Source organism: Solanum verrucosum, unplaced genomic scaffold (assembly GCF_900185275.1).
Source record: "Solanum verrucosum unplaced genomic scaffold, falcon-dt-bn FXZP01000307.1, whole genome shotgun sequence".
Classification (NCBI taxonomy): Eukaryota; Viridiplantae; Streptophyta; class Magnoliopsida; order Solanales; family Solanaceae; genus Solanum; species Solanum verrucosum.
This window is the reverse complement of record NW_026020264.1, coordinates 892,494-915,048: the sequence shown is the minus strand read 5'-3', so window position 1 is coordinate 915,048 and position 22,555 is coordinate 892,494. Positions and strand designations below refer to the sequence as shown.

General features: G+C 34.2%; 3 protein-coding genes across 8 annotated transcripts in view; 2 read left to right on the top strand and 1 right to left on the bottom strand.

Moving 5' to 3' along the window:
• Positions 1 to 22,555, bottom strand: part of LOC125833719 (citrate synthase, mitochondrial) — a 346,970-nt gene that overhangs the window by 234,524 nt on the left and 89,891 nt on the right. The gene's annotated exons all lie outside the window — the stretch shown is intronic.
• LOC125833709 (myosin-12) lies at positions 1,762 to 14,592 on the top strand. 5 transcript variants are annotated; one of them, XM_049512891.1, is made up of 40 exons: positions 1,762 to 2,027; positions 2,127 to 2,255; positions 2,834 to 2,977; positions 3,070 to 3,215; positions 3,297 to 3,453; positions 3,540 to 3,598; positions 3,701 to 3,860; positions 3,946 to 4,095; positions 4,181 to 4,317; positions 4,395 to 4,541; positions 5,315 to 5,416; positions 5,497 to 5,554; positions 5,652 to 5,753; positions 5,840 to 5,877; positions 6,040 to 6,166; positions 6,244 to 6,414; positions 6,505 to 6,636; positions 6,751 to 6,857; positions 7,082 to 7,142; positions 7,270 to 7,447; positions 7,733 to 7,938; positions 8,213 to 8,332; positions 8,445 to 8,543; positions 8,944 to 9,159; positions 9,580 to 9,719; positions 9,836 to 9,937; positions 10,323 to 10,434; positions 10,522 to 10,608; positions 10,718 to 10,774; positions 10,879 to 11,049; positions 11,167 to 11,316; positions 11,387 to 11,593; positions 11,680 to 11,829; positions 11,920 to 11,990; positions 12,083 to 12,182; positions 12,261 to 12,317; positions 12,400 to 12,456; positions 12,720 to 12,800; positions 14,038 to 14,120; positions 14,190 to 14,592. In XM_049512891.1, exons 1-40 carry the CDS (start codon positions 2,025 to 2,027, stop codon positions 14,311 to 14,313), a joined length of 4,698 nt encoding a protein of 1,565 aa, XP_049368848.1. In that variant the 5' UTR covers positions 1,762 to 2,024; the 3' UTR covers positions 14,314 to 14,592. The 5 variants fall into 5 exon arrangements, with proteins under 5 accessions (XP_049368848.1, XP_049368847.1, XP_049368846.1 ...); XM_049512890.1 differs by having other exon boundaries at positions 11,384 to 11,593; XM_049512889.1 differs by having other exon boundaries at positions 11,161 to 11,316.
• Positions 19,489 to 21,741, top strand: LOC125833730 (annexin D3-like). The gene is made up of 6 exons (XM_049512918.1): positions 19,489 to 19,592; positions 19,808 to 19,953; positions 20,301 to 20,528; positions 20,836 to 21,048; positions 21,146 to 21,235; positions 21,526 to 21,741. The coding sequence occupies exons 1-6, from the start codon at positions 19,505 to 19,507 to the stop codon at positions 21,736 to 21,738; spliced, it is 978 nt and encodes a 325-aa protein (XP_049368875.1). The 5' UTR covers positions 19,489 to 19,504; the 3' UTR covers positions 21,739 to 21,741.

Genomic DNA, 22,555 nt, shown 5'->3' with positions numbered 1-22,555 from the left:
ACAGGGCGGCAAAGATTCTATAAGCATTCTAGTTTTTCAACTACATGCTTATGCAAGCCAAATTGATTATTAACGATAAATTTAAACAATATGAGATAATAAAATTTAGAAAATAATCAAATAATGTGATATTTAAATTAATAATACAATACAACCATTCAAACAAGTTAATGAAATATTATTATAAGAAATATATATTATAACATAACATGAAAAATCGATTAAAATAAATAAATATTATGATAATAACCACAGCACACCCTAATATTAATATACTTTAATAGTCATTATTAGTCAATTTAATACAAAAACATTTAACTAGTTAAAGGATTAAGAAAAATACTAATTGCCAACTTTTTTAACAAAATACTCCACTTTTTCTCCACTAATTATAAAAAAATAAAGAAAGAGAGGGAAGGAATGAAGAAAGCTTAGTTGGAAGGGACCCAACATGACAACCTTTTCTCCCATGTGAAAGGACTCAACAAATCTTTATATCCACCGCCCTAAATGAATGGAAATAGATTTCCAAATTCATAATTTTTAGCCTCCTCCTATGACTAGTCAGTCCAAAATATTGGTGAGCTATTTCAATAAGGCAAAATATGAGGGACCCCCACCCACCCTCTATCATATCATACATACCCCATAAACTCTGTCTTCTAAGGTTTTGGTATACTTCAAAAAAAGATAATTTAATAGTCTTAATCATAAAGAGTATTTGTCTAAGCTATCATTTCTAGTCCATTAAGACTTCTTTAAAATGTTATATATGGATTACCAAAATGAATAATATTTGGAACTAGAGGGAGTATTTGAGTTTTTAAGGTGATCTAGTGGCAGCTACCTTTTTAGCTTCTGTACATATCTTTTCTACAACTACAATCCCCATGCTTTTACCTTTTTTGATCCCTCATTGACACCTTTCAGTATGATTGTCTAGTATTTCAAGATTTTGTCCATTCTTATATTGGTAAAGCCAAAATAAGTGAAAAGACCTGAATGTTAATGTTGTAAAGCTGAAACTTTTGGAAAATCTTGAAATCAATAGTAGACCAAAATGGAAAAAGTATAGGTAACATATCAAGAATTGGTGTAACTATGAGAAAATCCACAACATAAATCTTAAAATATTTATAAGGAAGTTTTGAGAATCTTGAAAGCTTTTTAACATAGTCATAATACCTGCCTGCTGCTGAATTTGACAGAGATCCTTCCCAGATGGTAAAAAAGTTAACCTGGAAAAAAAGAGGATAGAAACAGATGAAAGTAGAGAGCCCAGTTAAGATGGGGTAGCTAAGGCATTAAGTGGGGCATTTCTGTAGTGAATTTAGATCTAATCATCTTTAAACCCTCTATTGATTTAAGAGAAAGTAAAGCCAGCATTAATTATGCAAAAAGAGACCACCTTCAGTCATATATTAACTATAGTTTGTATACATTAATCAGACCTGGTCCAACACACAGTGCTTTTGGTAATGCACAGCATCATGATAAACACCCTGGCCCTTCACTGCATAGCATAAGTCATAGATCGAGAATAAATCTTAAAATAAAAACAAAGAACTATTTTATTAAGGTACCAATTGGAAAATGATCTATCCTTTATATTTAAGCAATGTATATACACAAATAGACAACCCAAAAGTAGCAGAAGTTTCTGTATATCAAAGTTGTATAGCTGCCAAGTCAGCATCCTATGTGGACTTGGAGGAATAAAAGGTGACAGGAGGTGGGGAAGGGGATGGTGAAGGGGTGATTACTCTGCCTTTTGCTTTTGAGTTACCACACCATCTTCATTACCTCTGCTTTTAGCCTGCTTTGAAACATTCTTTTTTTTTTTCACTTTTTTTTATTACTTTCCTGTTTCTACATTCATCTATTCATCATTCCCTTAAGAGCACCACATTCTCCCTGAAATTCATTTCTCTTCCCTTCTTCCTTTTCTCCCTCTATATCAATTCATCGATCTCTTATAACAATTCTCCTTTGAGTTCCATGATCAAATAGTCTCAACTACTGCCATGGTGAGCTTGTTTATTATGATCAATAGTTTATCTTGTTCTGTTTCAATTGATGAAGGACTTATCAATTGTTGACCTCTGTAATAATCTTTTGTGATTCAGGGAACTCCTGTAAACATCATAGTTGGATCCCAGGTGTGGATTGAGGATCCTGATGATGCCTGGATTGATGGAGAAGTCACAGAAATTAAAGGCTCAAATGCCACAGTAGCCACAACTAATGGGAAGACGGTAAGCAGTCTTATTCTAATCAATAAGTTCAGAGCCTCACAGAAATTTGATGTTGATAGCATCTTTCAGGGTATATACTATGATTGCAAAAAAAGGATGTCTGAACAATACTAGTGTCAAAAAGTAGATGTAGTATAATATCAAAGTTATACTGTATGGTATATGAAAATTAGGACCTTATTAGCTTTAATAAGCTTATTGAAACACATACAACCTGGAATAGAAGTTCCCCAAAAAATGAAATTGGTCATGGAACAAATAGGAATGTAATAGTTCAATATGATCAATCAGATATAAAACAACAAAGGACTTTTTTCCTGTCTACTGTCGCACATTCTTGGAAAACAATCGAATTGAGGGTTCATACCTGTAGGGCAGCTTATGAAGCTTTTCCTTTTGCCTTGAGCAGATGTATTAATGATTTTCATGATAGGTGTACTCTGCTATGAAGATTTAGGAATGTGGTCCCTTGATATTTTTAGTTATGCAATAATCACGACTTCTACAAACTAAAGTTTTCAACATGCGAACAATGAAAATCTAATTATATTAAGACATTGAACTACTTTCTGCTTCAGACAGTTGCTTCTATTTCTAGCATATACCCAAAGGATACCGAAGCACCACCATCTGGGGTTGATGACATGACCAAGTTAGCTTATCTCCATGAGCCTGGCGTTCTGAATAACCTTGCTTGTCGGTATTCTCTAAATGAGATATATGTAAGTCATACTTTTCAGTCGATGATGAACTTCACAAAGAGTAGCTACAGAAAACAAGTCTTATTGATGTAAAAATATCCACAATCTTGCAGACTTACACGGGGAATATCCTAATTGCGGTCAATCCATTTCGGAGACTTCCACATCTGTATGATACCCATATGATGCAGCAATACAAGGGAGCCCCATTTGGAGAGCTAAGTCCACATCTTTTTGCAGTGGCAGATGCCTGTTATAGGTAAATCAGAAGTGCAACTGAAATTATTTGGTTATGCCAAGCAAGAAATGAACAACTTGCCTAATCTAACAAGTTTGTCAGGGCATTGATAAATGAGCATGGCAACCAGTCTATCTTGGTCAGTGGAGAGAGTGGTGCTGGTAAAACTGAGACAACGAAAATGTTAATGAGATATCTCGCGTTTATGGGTGGAAGGTCTGGCACTGAAGGAAGAACAGTCGAGCAACAAGTTTTGGAGGTGGGGAATAATTGCTATATGCTACTATACTTGAATGATCTGCAAGTTAACAATGCAAATGCAAATTCATATTTCTTCTTTTTCAGTCCAACCCAGTTTTAGAAGCATTTGGGAATGCAAAGACTGTGAAGAACAACAATTCCAGGTAAACCAAAAATGACATCAGAGATTTTATCACTATTATATTCATTTTGATTTTCATATTCTCTCTCTACAAAAAATTGATATGACTGAGTCGTTGTACCAGTCGCTTTGGTAAATTTGTTGAAATTCAGTTTGATAAGCACGCGAAGATTTCTGGGGCTGCAGTTAGGACATATCTTCTTGAAAGGTCACGTGTTTGCCAAGTCTCAGACCCAGAGAGAAACTACCATTGTTTTTACATGCTTTGTGCTGCACCACCAGAGGTGAGTTCCATGGGACAGCCCATTTGCAAACTCTTTACAAATGATATTGAGCTTCCACCTAGATGATCTACGGAATCTTTTACAGGATGTGAAAAGATTCAAACTTGGGAATCCAAAAACATTTCATTATCTAAACCAAAGTAGCTGTTACGAAGTTGCAAATGTTGACGATGCAAGAGAGTATCTTGAAACCAGAAATGCTATGGATGTTGTTGGAATCGGTCAGGAGGAGCAGGTGTGTGCCCAGAATATAGAAGAAATTGGAAAAATCCCATTATGCACCAAGAATATATTAAAACCTATACTCATCATTTCTGTAGGAAGCTATATTTCGTGTTGTAGCTGCAATACTCCATCTCGGAAACATCAACTTTGTCAAAGGAAAGGAGGCAGATTCCTCCAAACTAAAAGATGAGAAGTCACTTTTTCATCTGAAGACAGCTGCAGAGCTATTCATGTAAGAGGATATACCTTAGTTTACCTCAACTCAGAACTCAAGGCGCTTAAACTTTGAACTAATAAACATATGCACAGGTGTGATGAGAAGGCACTAGAAGACTCACTTTGTAAGCGTGTCATTGTAACTCCTGATGGAAACATCACAAAACTACTGGATCCAGCAGCTGCAACCACGAGCAGGGATGCCCTGGCAAAGACCGTATACTCCAGATTGTTTGACTGGTAAGCAATATATAGAATGTGGCTCCCAGACTAAGTCTCTCCCTGGCTGCAAAACTGTGGGTGGTATCTAAGCTCATGAGAGGGGAACATCTTAATACTAACAAAGCAAAAAAGAACTTTCTCGACTCCAAACAATTGGATACTTACGGCATTAACAGCCAGGGAGAGAAAAAGTTACAAGTTTATTGTGAAAGAAATACAGAATAACCTGGAACCTGATAGGCAATAACATTTACTGCACATGAATGTGACTTTATATATGTCGCAACTTTTTCCTAATGAAGCTCTGGATAATCACAGGAAGCCACAAATAATGCATAATTATACCAAAATTTTCTAATTCTCTTGTCACTATAATTCTGATTATAAAGAATAAAGTAATAACTAATTGGGGCTTCTCATAAAGAACAAAAGAGATTCAACGTATAGAAGAGTGATCAGACAGGATTGAAGATAATGGAGAATTTTTCTAGCTGAAATTTCTTATTGTGATTGCATGATGTTATGTATGTTTCAAGCCTGGTTTCCTATTTTAGTTTCAAATTTTGAAACCAACCCATAGTAGTGTTTTGTGTCCTGTTGACATGCAGATAGTCAATCTCTAGAAGAATGATGACTGCTTGCCACAGTGAGTCAGTATCATATTAGTTCAAAAAGACATTCAGAAATTCTATTTTTTGAGTTTATTAGCATTATCTAGCATAACTCTAGATTCAGCTACACGAAAAAACAACATTCAAAATGAAATCCTTTTGACAGCTTCTATGTGGCAGGCTTGTGGACAAGATAAACAATTCAATTGGACAGGATCCTGAAGCAAAAAGCATAATTGGCGTCCTTGATATATATGGCTTTGAGAGCTTCAAAATCAACAGGTTTGGATACTTGTTTTCTCGACTTCTAAGTATATAAAATCTACCTCAAACTTAACAGCTCTTTTAATGCTTAACCTCAGTTTTGAGCAATTCTGCATCAACCTAACAAATGAGAAGTTGCAGCAGCATTTTAACCAGGTAAATCATGAGAACCTTTATTCACTCTTCAGTGCCTTCATTTTTCACTCCCATTTAAAATAAAGTAGAATATTAAATAGAAACTCTGTTTTTACAGCACGTATTCAAGATGGAACAAGACGACTATACGACAGAAGAAATCAACTGGAGTTATGTGGAGTTTGTAGATAACCAAGATGTTTTAGATCTTATTGAGAAGGTACCCTCATTCTGACTGCAGACATTTTTGTCACACTATTTTAATTTAACAAGCAAACCTTTGATAACCTTGCATCAAATTTGCAGAAACCTGGAGGCATTATTGCTCTTCTTGATGAAGCTTGGTACGCAAACTTCCTCTTTTCAACACCATAACTACCTGTGAAAGTAGGATAATTTGCTAGACAAAGTCATTAAATTCTCAAAACACAGTGTATAACGTCTTTTTCCTGAATTATAAAGAATGATTGAAGGAGAAGATATAACTTAATTTTTTTCTTGCACAGTATGTTCCCAAAAGCAACTCATGAGACATTTGCCCAAAAGATGTACCAGACATACAGAGCCCATAAACGGTTTAGCAAGCCAAAACTTGCCCGTACTGACTTTACAATCAATCATTACGCTGGTGATGTATGTTAACTTGAGATATTTGGTCATTCAATTGTCAGTCAAAGAATTCTGGTCATCTTAAATCTTTGATCAAACAGGTTACTTACCAAGCAGATCACTTCCTTGACAAAAATAAGGACTATGTGATAGCAGAATTTCAAGCTCTTCTGATGGACTCAAAGTGCTTTTTCGTTGCAAACCTCTTCCCTCCATTGCCTGAAGAATCGTCCAAGCAGTCCAAGTTCTCATCCATCGGCACACGGTTTAAGGTAAGTCTATAAACAGGACAGAAACAAGTATACTTACTTCAGAAAATCCTATGAACCTGATTTATTTTCGAACGGAACTTCAATTTGCAGCAACAACTGCAATCTTTAATGGAGACCTTGAGCACTACAGAGCCACATTACATCAGATGTGTAAAGCCCAATACAGTTCTAAAGCCAGGAATATTTGAGAACATGAATGTATTAAACCAATTAAGATGTGGGGTAAGTTAAAGTGCTCCATGTACTTTTTGGTGCTTTAATTCTCTACTCTCAATCAGAAAATATGTGATTCTTCATAGTTCTCTCTCTGACAAACCTTTCATGACACTTTTGCAGGGTGTCTTAGAGGCGATCAGGATAAGTTGTGCAGGATACCCAACGAAAAGAACATTCGATGAGTTCCTTGACCGCTTTGGAACGTTAGCTCCAGATGTTCTTGACGGGTATATATCACAATCGGTTATAACTTGGTTTCACATCTTAAATCCTTTTCAGGAAGAAACAAATACTGGAAGTTTGAGACAGGGAGAAATATATTATACACTAGTAGTAGCAATACCATATTTGCAGCAAATAGTCTTCTTTAGACTCATAAACGTTATTGTATGTACATGAATAGCATCAACATACTGATATATCACAAGCTAATCCCCTTTCGTTGAAGCAGATGTGATGAGAAGTCAGCATGCATTGCAATTTGTGATAGAATGGGCTTAAAGGGTTATCAGGTATTACACCTAGATTATTGCCATACTTCTTATAAACAGAAATAAACCATTTCCACAAAACTGGACATAAAATTGCACATTTTATGGATTTGTTCATGAAATAGAGTCTTCTATCTATTTTATTCAGATTGGGAAAACCAAAGTTTTTCTCAGAGCCGGGCAGATGGCTGAATTAGATGCTAGAAGAACAGAAGTTCTAGCTCATGCTGCAAAGCGCATTCAGAGACAAATTCGAACATATCTTACCCGAAAGGAGTTCATAGCCCTAAAGAGAGCTACAATTCATTTCCAGAAACTTTGGAGAGGTAACTTGTACCGCAATGATACAAATGACCACTCATTTATGGTAAAAATCAGAAGTGTCAGCATAATATGTGCAACAACAAGATTGGCACTTTTTGCATACATGCTGATTTGACATATTCTAGTTTTGGCATGTTCTGAATTTTCCCTAAAATAGGGTTCCAACTACTTTTCTTAATATTAATCTTACAAATATGTTAATCAACACAATGCTACATTAGCTTTCCCATTTTTATATGGTGTTCTTGTCGGGACTTTGAGAAAAAAATTATGTTCTACCTACCCAGCACAACTTGCCAGAGTGCTGTATGAACAAATGAAAAGGGAAGCTGCTTCAATCCGCATACAGAAACATGCGCGTTCTCATTCAGCAAGAAAATCTTACAAGGAATTACAGGCAGCAGCTGTAGTCATTCAAACAGGGATGAGAGCTATGGCAGCACGAAATGAATATAGGCAGAGGAGGAGAAATAAAGCAGCTAAAATAGTTCAGGTAATTAGATTGCACCAAAAAAGGTGAATTTGCATCCTACGTTCATTCATCTGACAAAAGTTATTTCAAGGTAAACAGAATAAGAAAACCACATCTAAAGAGGGTCCAAATCTATTTTTTACTGTCAGTATTTGCTTCCTGAAACTAACCTTCTGTTGGGCGCTAATATGAAGATAATCAGAAGTTACCTTATTACCTCATATTCAATTGTAAGACTGATTATAAAAAGACATAACATTGCCTTATTTTCTTACTTCGTCTTTTATTTTTGCAGACTCAATGGAGAGGATTCCATGCCTTCTCAACTTATAAACAGAAGAAAAAAGCAAGTCTTTCACTTCAATGTCTCTGGAGAGGCAGGTTAGCGAGGAAGGTGCTTCGGAAATTGAGGATGGTGAGTGTTTCTTGTTTAGTGAAAAGATTGGCATTACTGCTTATTCAAATCCATTGAAGTGCCACTATATCTGCTATATGTTAACTGGCATAAAAAATCTTCTCCAATGCAGGATGCAAGAGATACTGGGGCACTTAAAGAAGCAAAGGACAAACTGGAAAAGCGTGTCGAGGAGTTAACATGGCGATTAGATTTTGAAAAACACTTGAGGGTATGTACAATCAATATGCTTGCTCTAAACGGAAACAGCATAACAGTCGAAAATACTCCAAGCTGGGTTCTATAGAGCAATGCTTCTATTATAGTTGCCTGAAACTCAATAAAATAGAGTTGTTTGAGACCAAATGTTATAGAGTTGGGGGCTCACTAGATTGGCACACATAGTGAAGGCCAAAGGAAACATCATTAGTGCATCACAGTCAGTCAGAGTATACTTACATGACTGCATAAAATTATAACTCTGACTTGTGCTAACACTTGGGATGAGAGAGAATTTTCACTTGTGAAGAAATGTAGATTTTTGGCAATTAGAGTTTTCTTACACTATCAGTAAACAGTAAATGATTTTATGACATAGTAATAGTAAGAACCAAAACATTGTGTTTCTCCAGATTGATCTCGAAGAAGCAAAGGGGCAAGAAATTTCAAAATTGCAAAAAGCCTTACAAGAAATGCAAACGCAACTAGACGAAGCCCATGATGCAATTATTCATGAGAAAGAAGCAGCAAAGATAGCCATTGAACAAGCTCCTCCAGTTATCAAGGAGGTACCAGTGATTGACAACACCAAAGTGGAGAAGCTGACAGAGGAAAACAACAAACTCGAGGTAAAATCAAAAAACATAATTCTATGCATTTACAGTACTTGGTACAGCATCGAGCCGTTCCAAAAACCTTTGGAGTTTGTTTGCGAAGTAAGAAGTCAAGTGAGATGATAAAAACATGTAGAAACTTAGTCATAACCACCTCCCCAAAGAAAGGGGTTTGAAACAAAGAAAAGTTTCATTAAGATATTTGACCATATAAGGAAAATTCTGGAAATCAATGTAGTCAATAAAAAGCGGGAAGATAAAAATTTATTTGAGTTATGAAGATTATCCATACTTAAAAATGTAAAACAAAAACTTTCACAATTAAAACAAGAAAATCCACTCACTGCAATCTCTGCAGCAGAATACATATACGTCATAAATTAGTGTGCTTCTAACAGCATCACATCTGATGCAATTTACCTGTCATATATTCAGGAAGAAATCAGAGAGCTCAAGAAGAGAGTAGAAGACTTCGAACAGAGCTACAACGAAGTTGAAAAAGAATGCCAGGCCACACGTAAAGAGGCAGAAGAATCTCAGCTAAGAGTTTCGGAGTTCCAAGAGTCTATAGAAAGGTAGTTCCTTTACTTCTTTGTGTAGTATGTTGAAGTGACTGAAGCTTGAAAATAATACAAATTGAATTACTATGAAACTTATTGTCTTACTTGTTCTTCTTAATATTTATTTTCAGATTACAACTGAATCTATCCAACCTTGAATCGGAGAATCAGGTTCTCCGTCAGCAGGCTTTAGTAGCATCAACAAATGAGGCCCTTTCTGATGAAATGGACATGTAAGTATACACATCTTGGAACAACCTATGCAAGCTAAAATGTTGCGACTATGCACCAAGAAAAGCTAGAGAAGATAGTTATCCTTCATTTAGAAGACAGATAGTACACTTATATTTACGTTGATATCTCAACGAAACAGGCTCATATTTCACAATCGACACTTTAATTTGAGCATAAAAATATGGACATAAACCCAGAGAAACAATTTATACTGTTTGTGTAAGTTTTACAAGATATAATTGCTTCAAGAATACTTACCTGGACTTATTTCTAAAAGAATGGAACAATATCCTTGAGAAACTTTTAATCTTGAGTTAGCTTCCAGAGATAATAACATTTTTATTATATAGAATTCAAATGAAGTTGTTTTTTCCTCTTAATCAGACTCAAGAACAAGATTAAAGACTTGGAGTCAGAAAACGAGCTTCTCCGCACTCAAAGGGTAGTTGTGGAGCAAGTAGTAAGTTCTGATGATCGGGCACCTAAAGGGCTTAAGGTAAGCTAAAATTTCCTCCTTTTTCATTGCAAGCATCTTAACTTGTAGAACTGCAAACGCCACTCATTCCTGACTGGGTAATTTCAGACCGTTGATATCACACATCCAGCTGATAATGAACATCAAACAGAGGAAGTGCATGAAGAAATGAAAGTAGAACAACAAATACCTAAGGTATATAAGCTTCTCACCAATGGCCGTTAGCCTGTTATTCACTAAAGGACCATAACAGTCAGAAAATGCTAATTCTAAATGATACCTAAATTCTTTCTGGCTTCTGCAGGATTCTAGCCCTCCCATCTCTTTAATTAAGCAAAGATCCTTGACAGATAGGCAGCAGGCAAGTAAAAGAAACTTGAACTTTACAAGTTGATCTGATAGATAAAGTTGTGATGCTTTTGTAGTCATCGCTGATTACTTCTGTTTTCATTCTTCAATAATCAGGAAAACCATGATATACTGATAAAGTGCCTTGCGGAAGACAAGCGATTTGACAAGGGAAGACCAGTAGCTGCATGCACCCTGTACAAAGCACTTCTGCAGTGGAGATCCTTTGAAGCAGAAAAAACGAATATATTTGATAGGATTATTCATACCATCCGATCATCTATAGAGGTGAAATTTTACTATGATCCATAGTTGACTAGGAATGGTCCTAATGAATGATCAAATCTAAATCAATTTAGACTCCCTATTGACAAAAATTTATTGACATTTCCAATGAAGGATCAGGATAACACCGGTGATCTAGCCTACTGGCTGTCAACATCTTCAACTCTGTTGTTCCTTTTGCAAAGCACAATTAAAGCTGGTAATGCACCTACTAGGTCCCCATATCGTAATCGCAGCTCACCAACCACATTGTTTGGAAGAATGGCACAGGTAAATATTCATAGTATAAGTTTTTGACCATGTATAGACATGTAGTTGACATTTCAAGAGTCAACAGCAGGGTTTTCGTTCAACTTCATTAAGCATGGCAATTTCCAGTGGATACAGCGGAATTGAGGGAAGCCCAAATGTCCGAACAAGGATTGAAGCTAAATACCCAGCACTATTGTTTAAGCAACACCTAACTGCTTGCGTTGAGAAAATATATGGAATGATCCGCGACAACTTAAAGAAAGAAATAAGTCCATTTCTTAACCAATGCATACATGTAAGCAAGCACCATTTTTTAACAATAGAATCCCTTGTCAGTAACTTTGCAGCAGTCTCAAGGTAAATTCTAAAACTAATTGACAGGCACCAAGATCTGCAAGGATAAAACCTTTAAAAGGATCATCTAGAAGTATACATTCAAACATCATCGCGAAACAACAGGCATCCAGCATACACTGGCAAAACATTGTGAATAGCCTAGACAATACATTAACCATACTCTCAGAAAATAATGTAAGTGAAGTAACATCTTGTTGTCAGTTTTCTTAAATCTTATGTCTAGAGAAGCTCTTCATTTTTCATGAGTGGCATCTGTGTTTTCAGGTCCCTTCCACCATTACAAGGAAAATACTCAGTCAGGTGTTCTCATACATAAATGTCCAGCTTTTCAACAGGTATTCAGCTAGTATTCCAAATTAACTGTTTTCACCTTAGAAGTAACCTGAATGTCCTCAATCCTAATGTAAGGCATATGAAAACTTTTCAGCTTGTTGCTTCGCCGTGAATGCTGCTCATTTAGCAATGGGGAATATCTGAAGGCGGGTCTGCAAGAACTGGAAAGTTGGTGTTCCAAAGCAACAGAACAGGTAAACAAAAGTTGTTCAGAGTAATAACCTGATGTTCAAATAAAAGAAACAACGTTTTAATTCGTTCTTATGAAACAGTATGCTGGATCTTCATGGGATGAACTTCAACACATAAGGCAAGCTGTAGGATTTCTGGTAAGCTATCATCCAGACTCTCACTCTGTAAGCAGATCTCCTCATAGCTGAGTACTTAAATTATCATGCCTCCACCTCGCAGGTGTTGCATCAAAAATCTCAAAAGGCATTGGATGAGATCACGAATGACCTCTGCCCGGTAATTAACTTCTGTTCTTAAAAAGAAAAATCAAAGTCCCCACAACTTCCCTCCTAACTACTTTTTCTTTTGGTTTTCTAAAAAGAAAAAGACTTCACTTCTCATTTCAAGATCACTAAGAGGCTAAGTGACAACGATATTAGAATTTAGACATAGAGGAGTATAAGTATGACTTTTTTAATAAGAGGATTCTAGCTATGATTAGAACTCAGAATCAAAAACTCAACTCTATATCCTGTTGCTTTTTTCCCCTTTTCTCTTAGATGTTGAGCATTGCACAAATATATCGCATTGGAACTATGTTCTGGGACGACAAATATGGAGCCCATGGTTTATCGCCAGAGGTAAGAACTCTTCTTCAGTGTGTTACTAGAGGTACTCTAAGCTTCATGAGAGTTGGTACAGGTATTCAAGGTTTTGTCAGTTTGGCGCCAATGGTCCGCAACCAGCTGGTCATGCAACACATGCACATATTATCATGTAAAAGTAAAAAACTAAGAATCACACATGCATAAGACTTCTTCTCTTATTATAAGAAAATTATCAGTGAAGAACAAAAATACAAGATGTCCTCAAATAGCAAAATATAGATAAAGCAAACATTAAATAAAAGCAGCCCACCAATCTTCTTAAAGTGCGTCTAAGCTCTGCTGGAGAGAAATTGTTATGAATCTTTAAGGAAGGATCGATTCACAGGAGCGATATATGCATCAGCTCGTTAAAGGGAGGCTGAAACCTTAGAGTTCATTAAAAGAGAGAACACCGATCTCTTCAACTCTTCAAAGGGAGACTGAAACCTTAGAGTTCAATGGAAGAGAGAACTCTAATCTCCTGCTTTTTGCTGAAAAATAACTTACTGATTTATTAATCAAAAGCCCCTTTAAATAGGAGTATTATTACATCTATAGGAAGTCTAATACTTACGGAAGTAGGAAACCTAAATCCTATTCCAAACTAATAACTATAACTTGACCTAATCCTTATGAAACTCTGAAACACAAACCCTATTCTAGAATAATAAATAAAGCAACTAAAAATATAATTAAATACTTAAATTAATGACTTCCAACGCATCCCTAACAGAAATCCCATCACCTTCTTCAACAGAGAGGCCAAGAGTGCTCTGCAGCTTGACACATGCACTAGAAAATGCTTTCTACTGAAGCACTCTTGCGTTATTCTCACATCAACAGTGAAAGACTTACCTCCTTTATGTTCCAGAACAACTTTAATGATTACTAAAACATCCAAAGGCCGTGGATAGCACATGATTCTCTCAATGTTGCAAAAGGTTTCATCATAGCTCCCTAGAGAAAAAGATCACATATTTAGCTTCTTTACGGATTTAGCCTTAGAAGTAAGGCAATGACAATGCAAGAAAATCATGTTGAAATTAATTTTGTTCTTAACCATTTCTTTCCCTCCTCTAAGTTAATAGTCTTATTGAATCTGTTCACAAAAAGTTATAAAAGACCAGACAAAAGCAACACTGAGCAAACACTTGAGTAGACCTCGGATAGATATGTTTCAAGACTCAAGAGAACTGCTTCTTTGTTCAGTTGATCATTTTTGAAATTTCAGGTCATAAGCAAGATGAGAGCACTAACATTGGAAGACTCAGCCAGCATTCCAAATAATACATTCTTGCTTGATGTGGATTCAAGGTAATTAACTTTAAACACATGAAAGACACTGACTTGCTTTCTCCAACTAACAAATCTTCCAAATTACAGCATACCATTCTCTATAGAAGAAATATCGCGATCCTTCCAGAATATCAACTTGTCTGATGTGGAACCACCTCCCCTCCTTTGTCAAAGATCAGATTTTCAGTTCCTGCTGCAGGCAGCAGCATAAAAGTTTTGGACATTTTCTTTTGATTTTACACAGAAAGAAAATGATAGTTATAGGATTTGATTGATTGAAATTCTTTCTTTTGTTGATTGGTAAAATAGAGAGTGGTGAGTTTTCAAAAATGTAAATCTTTTCGGTTTCGTGTTTCATAATTATTTTCGTCACCGAAGTGATGATTCTACAAAATATTGTATTGTGAAGACCTGTTGTATTATATGTTGAGAGAGTGTAGTAAAGAAAAACACATCCAAAGTTTCAATAGAAAGAAAGAGGTTTTTTCCTATCTGTTTCCTTATTATGCTTGCTATCTTTTTACATTGTTTCATTTCCTACTAACAGCATAACTAACTAAAATCTCATCCCATACAGAGATCCCAGAAATGAGTAATTTCAGTTTCCCATTCGAACTTATGGCACATAAATAATCAAACAAGATACATTGGCATTCATGATTTATCAGAAACAATCATCACAGGCATTAAAGTGTTCAACTCAAAATAAAAAGATTCCTAGAATCATGTGCACCTTACATTATCTACCAATGCTTATTTGTAATTTATTTCAATAACTCACATTGGAACCTACACTAAAAGGGTAAAAAGTATAAGCTGCTAGAAATATCAAAAGTATGTTCCAGTATTCTGACAATAGTGCACCAAGAAGCACAAATAGCAGTGCTTATAACGCATGAAACAAAGACCATTCCATGGTGAAAGCAGGACTAACCTTGAATGAGTAACAACTACATGAGTCTGTCCAGTTCAGTTCTTCTTATTTCGGTTAGGTGAGTTTGAGCAAAGCACCTAAGGGTGTTGCCTAGTGGTCAGTTGAGAGTTGAGGTCTCAGGTTCAAATCTCAATTCTTCCCATTTGTCCTAGCCTTAGTGCACAGAGTTACCTCTGTTGTTGGTGAACACTACATGAACAAAATAGTCAAAAACAATATGGCAAATGAAGTAAAGTTATTGCATTGGAGTGATAGTGCACCTGATGCATTTAAATCAACTTTCGAAAAAGCAATGCAGAAGGCCCTTTTGATATGTAACGAGAAAGCTACCATTAATATGCCACATGAGATACTCCGGCTACATTGACGGCACAACAATGGAATACAACAGTCACATCAAACAAAACCGCAAAAGTTCCTTATTTTTTCCGATTTCACCATTCTGTATGAGAAACTCGCTGCTCCTTACATAAATACACTCTCCATTCGCAGAAAACCCAAAAATTGTCGCTGCCGGCCGGTAGTGGATTCCAGATTAAAATTTGGTTCATCCGAACAATTGAATATTCCCAAAGTTTAAAGCTTTCAGGAACAAGTATGGAATTCCATTCAATTTCACTGTGAACTGTGATTCAAAGCTCTGGTATTTTGGTCACTTCACATGTAGTCGTCGTCATTCGTCACCGGCTAGACAAGTTTGATTTAGTAACTTTTTTAAAGACAAAAATATGCCCCAAGAAAACTAAAATGCCCAGAAGATCTTCCACAATAATCAAATGCAAAATTCAGAGGATCAATTTTTCGATTTCATTGCAAAAAACAATTGTTTTGACCAGGGACGTCTTAACCTAGGCACTAAAGTCATCGCTTGGGTTCCATATATTTTGGGGTCCCTTTTTTAAAAACAATTACTTATATAATGTTATTTTTTAAAAAAATTATATGTACTATGAGTGTTATGATTTTTACTATGAAAATTGCATATGAGATGAAAATAAACTTGAATTTCGTAAGAAATAATTGGATGAAAATATGAATAACGAAATCACAAAGTCCCTTGAAGAATCTTTTAGAGTTAATTGTTTTATATATGTAGAGTAGATCAAACTATTTTTTCACTTCAAAAAAGATTTGAACCAATTGAAGCATATGGAAATATTTTTGATTTCTTATTTAGTGGTAAAATATTGAGAACACTAGATGATGAGAATTTTAAAAAAATATTGTCTTAACCTTTATCTTTATTTAACACGTAATAGTTATTTTGATATTAATGGTTTAAATTTATTTTTGAATTAAAAGTGTTAAGGGAAATAATATAAGTAGAGATAATGATCTAATGAAAATACTCATCTAATAAAAAGACTTAATTCTTTTCCAAATACACATATTGCTTATAGAATAATGTTAACAGTTCCTGTAATCGTTGCCTCAGCCGAAAGAAGTTTTTTCGAAATAAAAAATTGATTAAATCTTCTTTAAGATCAACAATGTCTCAAGAGAGATTGAATAAATTAGCTATATTATCATTTGAAAAGGATTATTAAAACAAATTGATTATAAAACAATACCTAATAACTTCACATCCAAAATAGCTAGAAAAGTAGATTTTAAATAAAAGTATATATGATGAAAAAAATTAAATATTAGGGCCCTTCTGTTAAGTTTCACTTTAGGCCCCCAATGTTGTTCAGTTGGCTTTGGTTTTGACTCAACGTTACTTTGATTAATTTTCATAGAACTCTTTTTGTTATCCAAGCAAGCATTATATCACTTAAATTGATTGCACGTTCTTCTTGAAACAAGTTCATTAATTGTGCTAGTTGATGTTGAATTTGGTCTCTCATAACTCATGTCTTTGATACCAAGTCCCTCATTTTGGATCTAGTTATGGAACGTTGCAAGGTAAAATATGATGTTTTCCTCCTACAACATATGGTGTTAGTTCGTTAAGACAGAACTGCAATCTCTTGAGTTGAAGTACTCAAAAACTTGAATTATTTTCTATTTAAATTTTCTAGGATTGACGGAGAGTTTAAATACATAACTTATAAGATAGGCTGAACTCATCAGTTGTCCACTTAAAGTTGACATCATTTTCACTTAGCCACTTCAACCCATGTTTGTTCATTTTAGACACTCAAAGTAAGGTTCTATTGTGTCAATTTGAAAAACTACTACTACAAGAAAATAGCTACTACTAGAAGAATTTGCAAATAACTACTAGAAAAAAATAATTGTTGCAATCTAGGTAAACTATTGGGTGACTAAGGAGTGATACCATTAATATTAGTAGTTCACCTTCCTCTTTATTGGCCTCATAAAAAATCATAATTTTACTAATTTACTCTTTAAGAAACTTTTTGAAACTTAATAAATTTATTTACACTTTAAAAAAAATAAAATTATAAGTGTAAAATGGGAAAAAAAATCTACTTTAATTTTATAAATTGACAAATAATTTTATGATAATTATTTATAAAAATAGTGAACAACTAATATGAAATAATGAAGTATTTATTTTCATATATAACACACATAATGTTAGAACATTAGGGCCAAAACATGCACGCCAATTAATCTAGGACAAACATATGTTAAAATGTACAAAATGTACAAGTAACGTTTCTAACTTAATTAAGTAAAAAGTTAGACATCGATCTTAATAATTTCAGTTACTTAATTGATGAGAACTTCTTTATTGTTTTTGTTTATTGCCTAATAATGGCGTTATGTAACGTGTTTTTCTTGCCTCATTTAGTCATTTAACTGAACAATTAAAGTAGGTTAATATTAAAAAAAAACTTAAATAATCAAGTGTTATAAAGATGTGGATATTAAATATATTGGACGTGCAATTATACAAAATTAGATAAAATAAAAAATGATCATATTTTTCAAAAGACGTAGTATACAAGTAGCTAGTACTCATCGAGGATAAAATGTGATAAAGTTACTTGAGATGATTTAAACATGTCCAATGTTGATCGAAAATTATGCATTTTAAGGTCAAAAGATAACCCTTTGTTATTGATCGACTAAAAATTGATTTTAGCAAATGAAAAATTGTTGGGTCTCTAAAAGTATTCTTATAACGGTCAAAATTATGCCTCACCGCTAAAAAGTGATCGTTAAAAATTATATTTTTGTAGAGGAGGTAAATCTAAAAATACATAAATAGAAAAAGGAAAATTGAAAGACCTACCATTTTTTTTTATATCTATATAAACTTAGGTAAAAACAGAACATATATCATAAAAGAAAAAAAAATCACAATACATAATTACATCTAGTAGTGGAGAATATGTCTTATTCAACTTCTATTATTATTAATACAATTATTATTATATATAATTTACTTTTTTTTATTAATACGAGATCATTTATGATACGAAATATTACACAAATATTAAACGACATTCTTGTATTTTGTTTATATAAATTGAGGAAATATTATATCCAGATTTAATATTGTCCAAAATGCTAATCCATCGAAAGTTATATTTACATGTTTTTCTAAAACACAGATATAATTAAAATGGTTGCCTAATTTAATAAACTAGTAAAATTATCCGCGCTTTGCACAGAAATTTAACATCACGGAATTTATAAACTAATACTTAAAACCTATCAGTCATTAAAACTAAAACACTATATTATCTTACATACAAGATTGCGTAGCAACAAACATTAATAATGTAAAGGAAAATGAAAATTATATCTTATTATTTATCCTTAATAACATAAACATAAATTAATAATTGTAAAAATACATGTCAGGATCTGTAACATAAGTAATGGTGTCAGTGAGCTACTCAACATGAGCAAAGTACAAAAATATTTAATTGTGAAGAAGAAGAGGTTCAAAATTTTCGTTGTTTTAAAATGAGAATGTTTATTGTGCCTTATCGGAAATGTTACAACTATTTGGAAAAGTTGCAACCCTTCGGAAAGGTCATAACCTTTCATAAAAGTCACACATTAAAATCGCAATTTTTCATAAAAGTCACAACTTTTCGTAAAAATCGCAACTTTTCATAAAAATCGCAACTCTTCATTAAAGTCGCAACTCTTCATTAAATGTCACAACTTTTCATGAAAGGGAAAAACTATTTTTCAAAATAAAATAAATTAAAAAGGAATTTTGATTTGTGGTGGCGCCACGCATATATATATATATGATATATGATATGATATGAGATACATTTACGTAAATCAGCCGTTAAAAAGGAGTTTAGAATGTAATAAAAGCTAATGTAAGGGCATAAATGTCCAAATGAAGTATGAAAGGGTAAACAAGTGGAGGGAAATTGGACAAACAACTAAAACTGAAACTGAAATTGAAACCGAAATTCTAATTTATTCATATTTAATTCTCTTCTTATAATAACAATTTGCTAATTTTCTCTTCATTTTTGTGAATTATTATTATTATTATTATTATATTTCTATAGAAGCAAAACAAGAAATGGGCAGTCTCTTAGTACCAGATTTTATTCCTTCTCCAATCCAAGATGCTGAAACACTCAGAAAGTCCTTCAAAGGACATTTTCTCGGTAGACCTCTTTTTTTTTTCTTCTTTTGTCAATAACTGATGGGACTCATGGGCGGATTTAGAATTTAAATTCGATGGTTCAACTTTAAACCGTCAAAAATACTGGATTCAGTTGAACAAGTAAACTGCAACTACAAGGATGAATATCAAGTATTGTGTTGCTATTTCCTTTTTTGACATAATGGGTAACGTCCTTCTTTTTGGTGTATTATTTAGGACTGGGAACTGATGAGAAGGCGATAATAACGGTTTTGGGACATAGAGATGAAAGCCAGAGAAAGAAGATTAAAGAAACATATCAGCAGCTTTATAACAAATCTCTAATTGATGATCTTCATTCTGAATTATCTGGTGATTTCAGGGTATTCTCTTTTTCTTCCTAAAATCATTTGTTATATAGTGGAAGGGTAGAGTGTATGCAGACCTTACCTCTACTCTACTTTTATAGGATAGATAAATTGTTTCCGATACACTCTCGACTCAAAAAAATGTATGAAGAAATGCAAGAGTAAAAAGATAACCAACATAAAAGAAACACAATAGTAATAAAATCGAAGCATAAAAAGTAAAAGAATTAGAAATGATAAGCTTGTTACTTGTTCCTTTCCTGTGGATGAGCAACTTTTGAATGGTAAAAAAGTATGGTTACTACTTTATTTTTCTTCTCAAAGTTTTGACTTTTACGACTTTCATGTTTGATGCATGATAGAAAGCAGTGATCCTCTGGACACATGATCCTCCTGAAAGAGATGCGAGGCCAGCGAATGAGGTTTTAAATTCATGGATACATGACGTAACCCGTCTACAAGTGATAGTAGAGATAGCCTGTGCATCAACTCCTGATCATCTGGTTTCTGTGAGACAAACATACTGTGCTCTCTTTGGCTGTTCACTTGAAGAGGATATCATAGCACATGTTTCTCTTCCTGTCCAAAAGGTGAATTTATTTCATCGTTTACAGCCGGACACTATTAATTGAAGATGAACATGTTCTTTATAAAATGGAAAAGATCCAAATTTACCTCTTTACTATATGAATTGTCTTAGTTTTATCCCCTGTTACACTTTGGTGTCATTCATACCCTTATCGTTAGCATATCTTCTTATACTTGCCCTTGCCTTTAGTGGAGCTTCAACGTCAAAATACTTTGCGAAAAAGCTCCAACCCTTTTCTTTTTACAAAAAATAATAATTGTTCATTACCATTGAAGTTCCTAGTAATAAGCTCAGAGCTTGTTGTGCAGGTTCTAGTCAGTCTAGTCAGTTCCTACAGATATAACAAGGAACTAGTCGACCATAGTACTGCTAATCTAGAGGCTTCGAAGCTTCGTGAAGCCACTAGAACAAAACAATTAGATAGTGATGAACTTGTTCTGATACTAAGCACAAGGAACATTCATCAGCTTAAGGCAACTTTCGAGTGCTATAAGCAAAACTATGGATTCTCCATTGATCAGGTCAGTGATCTTTAATTTAAGCCACCAGATTTACTTTGCTTTAACTATTCTTGCTCCTCTATTAATCTTATCTTGTTGGATCAACTCTCCATTACAGGATATAACGACTTGTGGCGAAGGTCTTTTGGAATCTATCTTGAAAGTGGTTATCTGGTGCATAAACTCCCCAGAGAAGCATTTTGCTGAGGTAACAAAAATAGTCATAAAAGATTGTTTTGTTAGACTTTCTTCATTTTCTTGTTCTTTAGTACCTTTTTCCCTGTAGAAGAATCCTTCTAGTTTGGTGCAGAGCTGTTGTCTGGTGCAAGTAATTATTTTTTGGAACTTGTTGTAACATCACCATCCTCAAACACTTTCACTTGATATCGAACAATTGACTGCTTTACCATCACCCCCCCTGGATGTCTAATAGTATTGCTTATAATCACCTAATGACAGTGACTAAATCATGCATCCTTTTTTCTCCTCCGCTTTTAGGTCGTAAAGGTCTCCACCGATGGGCTAGGAACTAATGAGGATTCTCTGAGTAGAGCCATTGTAACTAGAGCTGAAATTGATATGATCAAAGTTAAGGAAGAATATCTCAAAATGAAGGATACTGCTCTTGAATATGCAGTAGCTGATGATACATCAGGTCACTACAGGGAGTTCCTGATGACCCTGCTTGGTGCCAATGATAGTAGTTTGTAGTGTTTGTATCCACTTATCATTGGTAAAATATCAAGAGTTGGTGATATTGTCATTTAACTTTGTTTGCTTTCATTAGACTCTTGTGGTCCAGCCCTTCTCTGGACTTGTGCATAATGGGAGCTTAGTCCACCGAGTTGCTTTTTTTTTTTTTTTGTTTTTTGCTTTGAAGTTGATGATGAATCAGTATTGGTGAGGATGATCTTTGATATTATTTGTGTTACGTAGCATTTAGAAGAAGAATGATTGTTTACCTTAATTGTGGTTTGGCACTTTGTTTGAATAAATGTTGGTTATTGTGTATTTGTGTTCATAGAAACAAAACATTATTACAGGATTTGAGCAAAAATTATTAGGTTCCCGTGAACCCTTCCCAACAAGTTGATCCGCCCCGGAGTGCAATTGTTTTAGCCATGTTACAAGTGTCCACTCTACCACACCATTCTAACAACTAAGAATCAATTAAATTTATGCCACAATTTGAAGTACAAAAAAACGAAGGAAGTGTAACATTGATTATTTAAGGATTGCTTGAGCAATAAATCCCTACGTTGTCATTTTCTCCTCCCCCGTGGTCCATTTTCATTTGAAAAATGCAAGTCCTTTTATCTTGAGAAAAGACTCTAGTATAAATTGTTAATTTTTTTTTTTTAAAAAAGAACGTGTGAAATCAAGAAAGTAATTAAATTTAATACAGATAAATTTTGCAAATTCCTTAATAGTCAAAATTTGTGAACAATTTAGCTAGATATTTAACATATAAATAGCATCAAGTAGATGGTAGACATACAATATTGGTTCAAATATGTGAATTATTGAA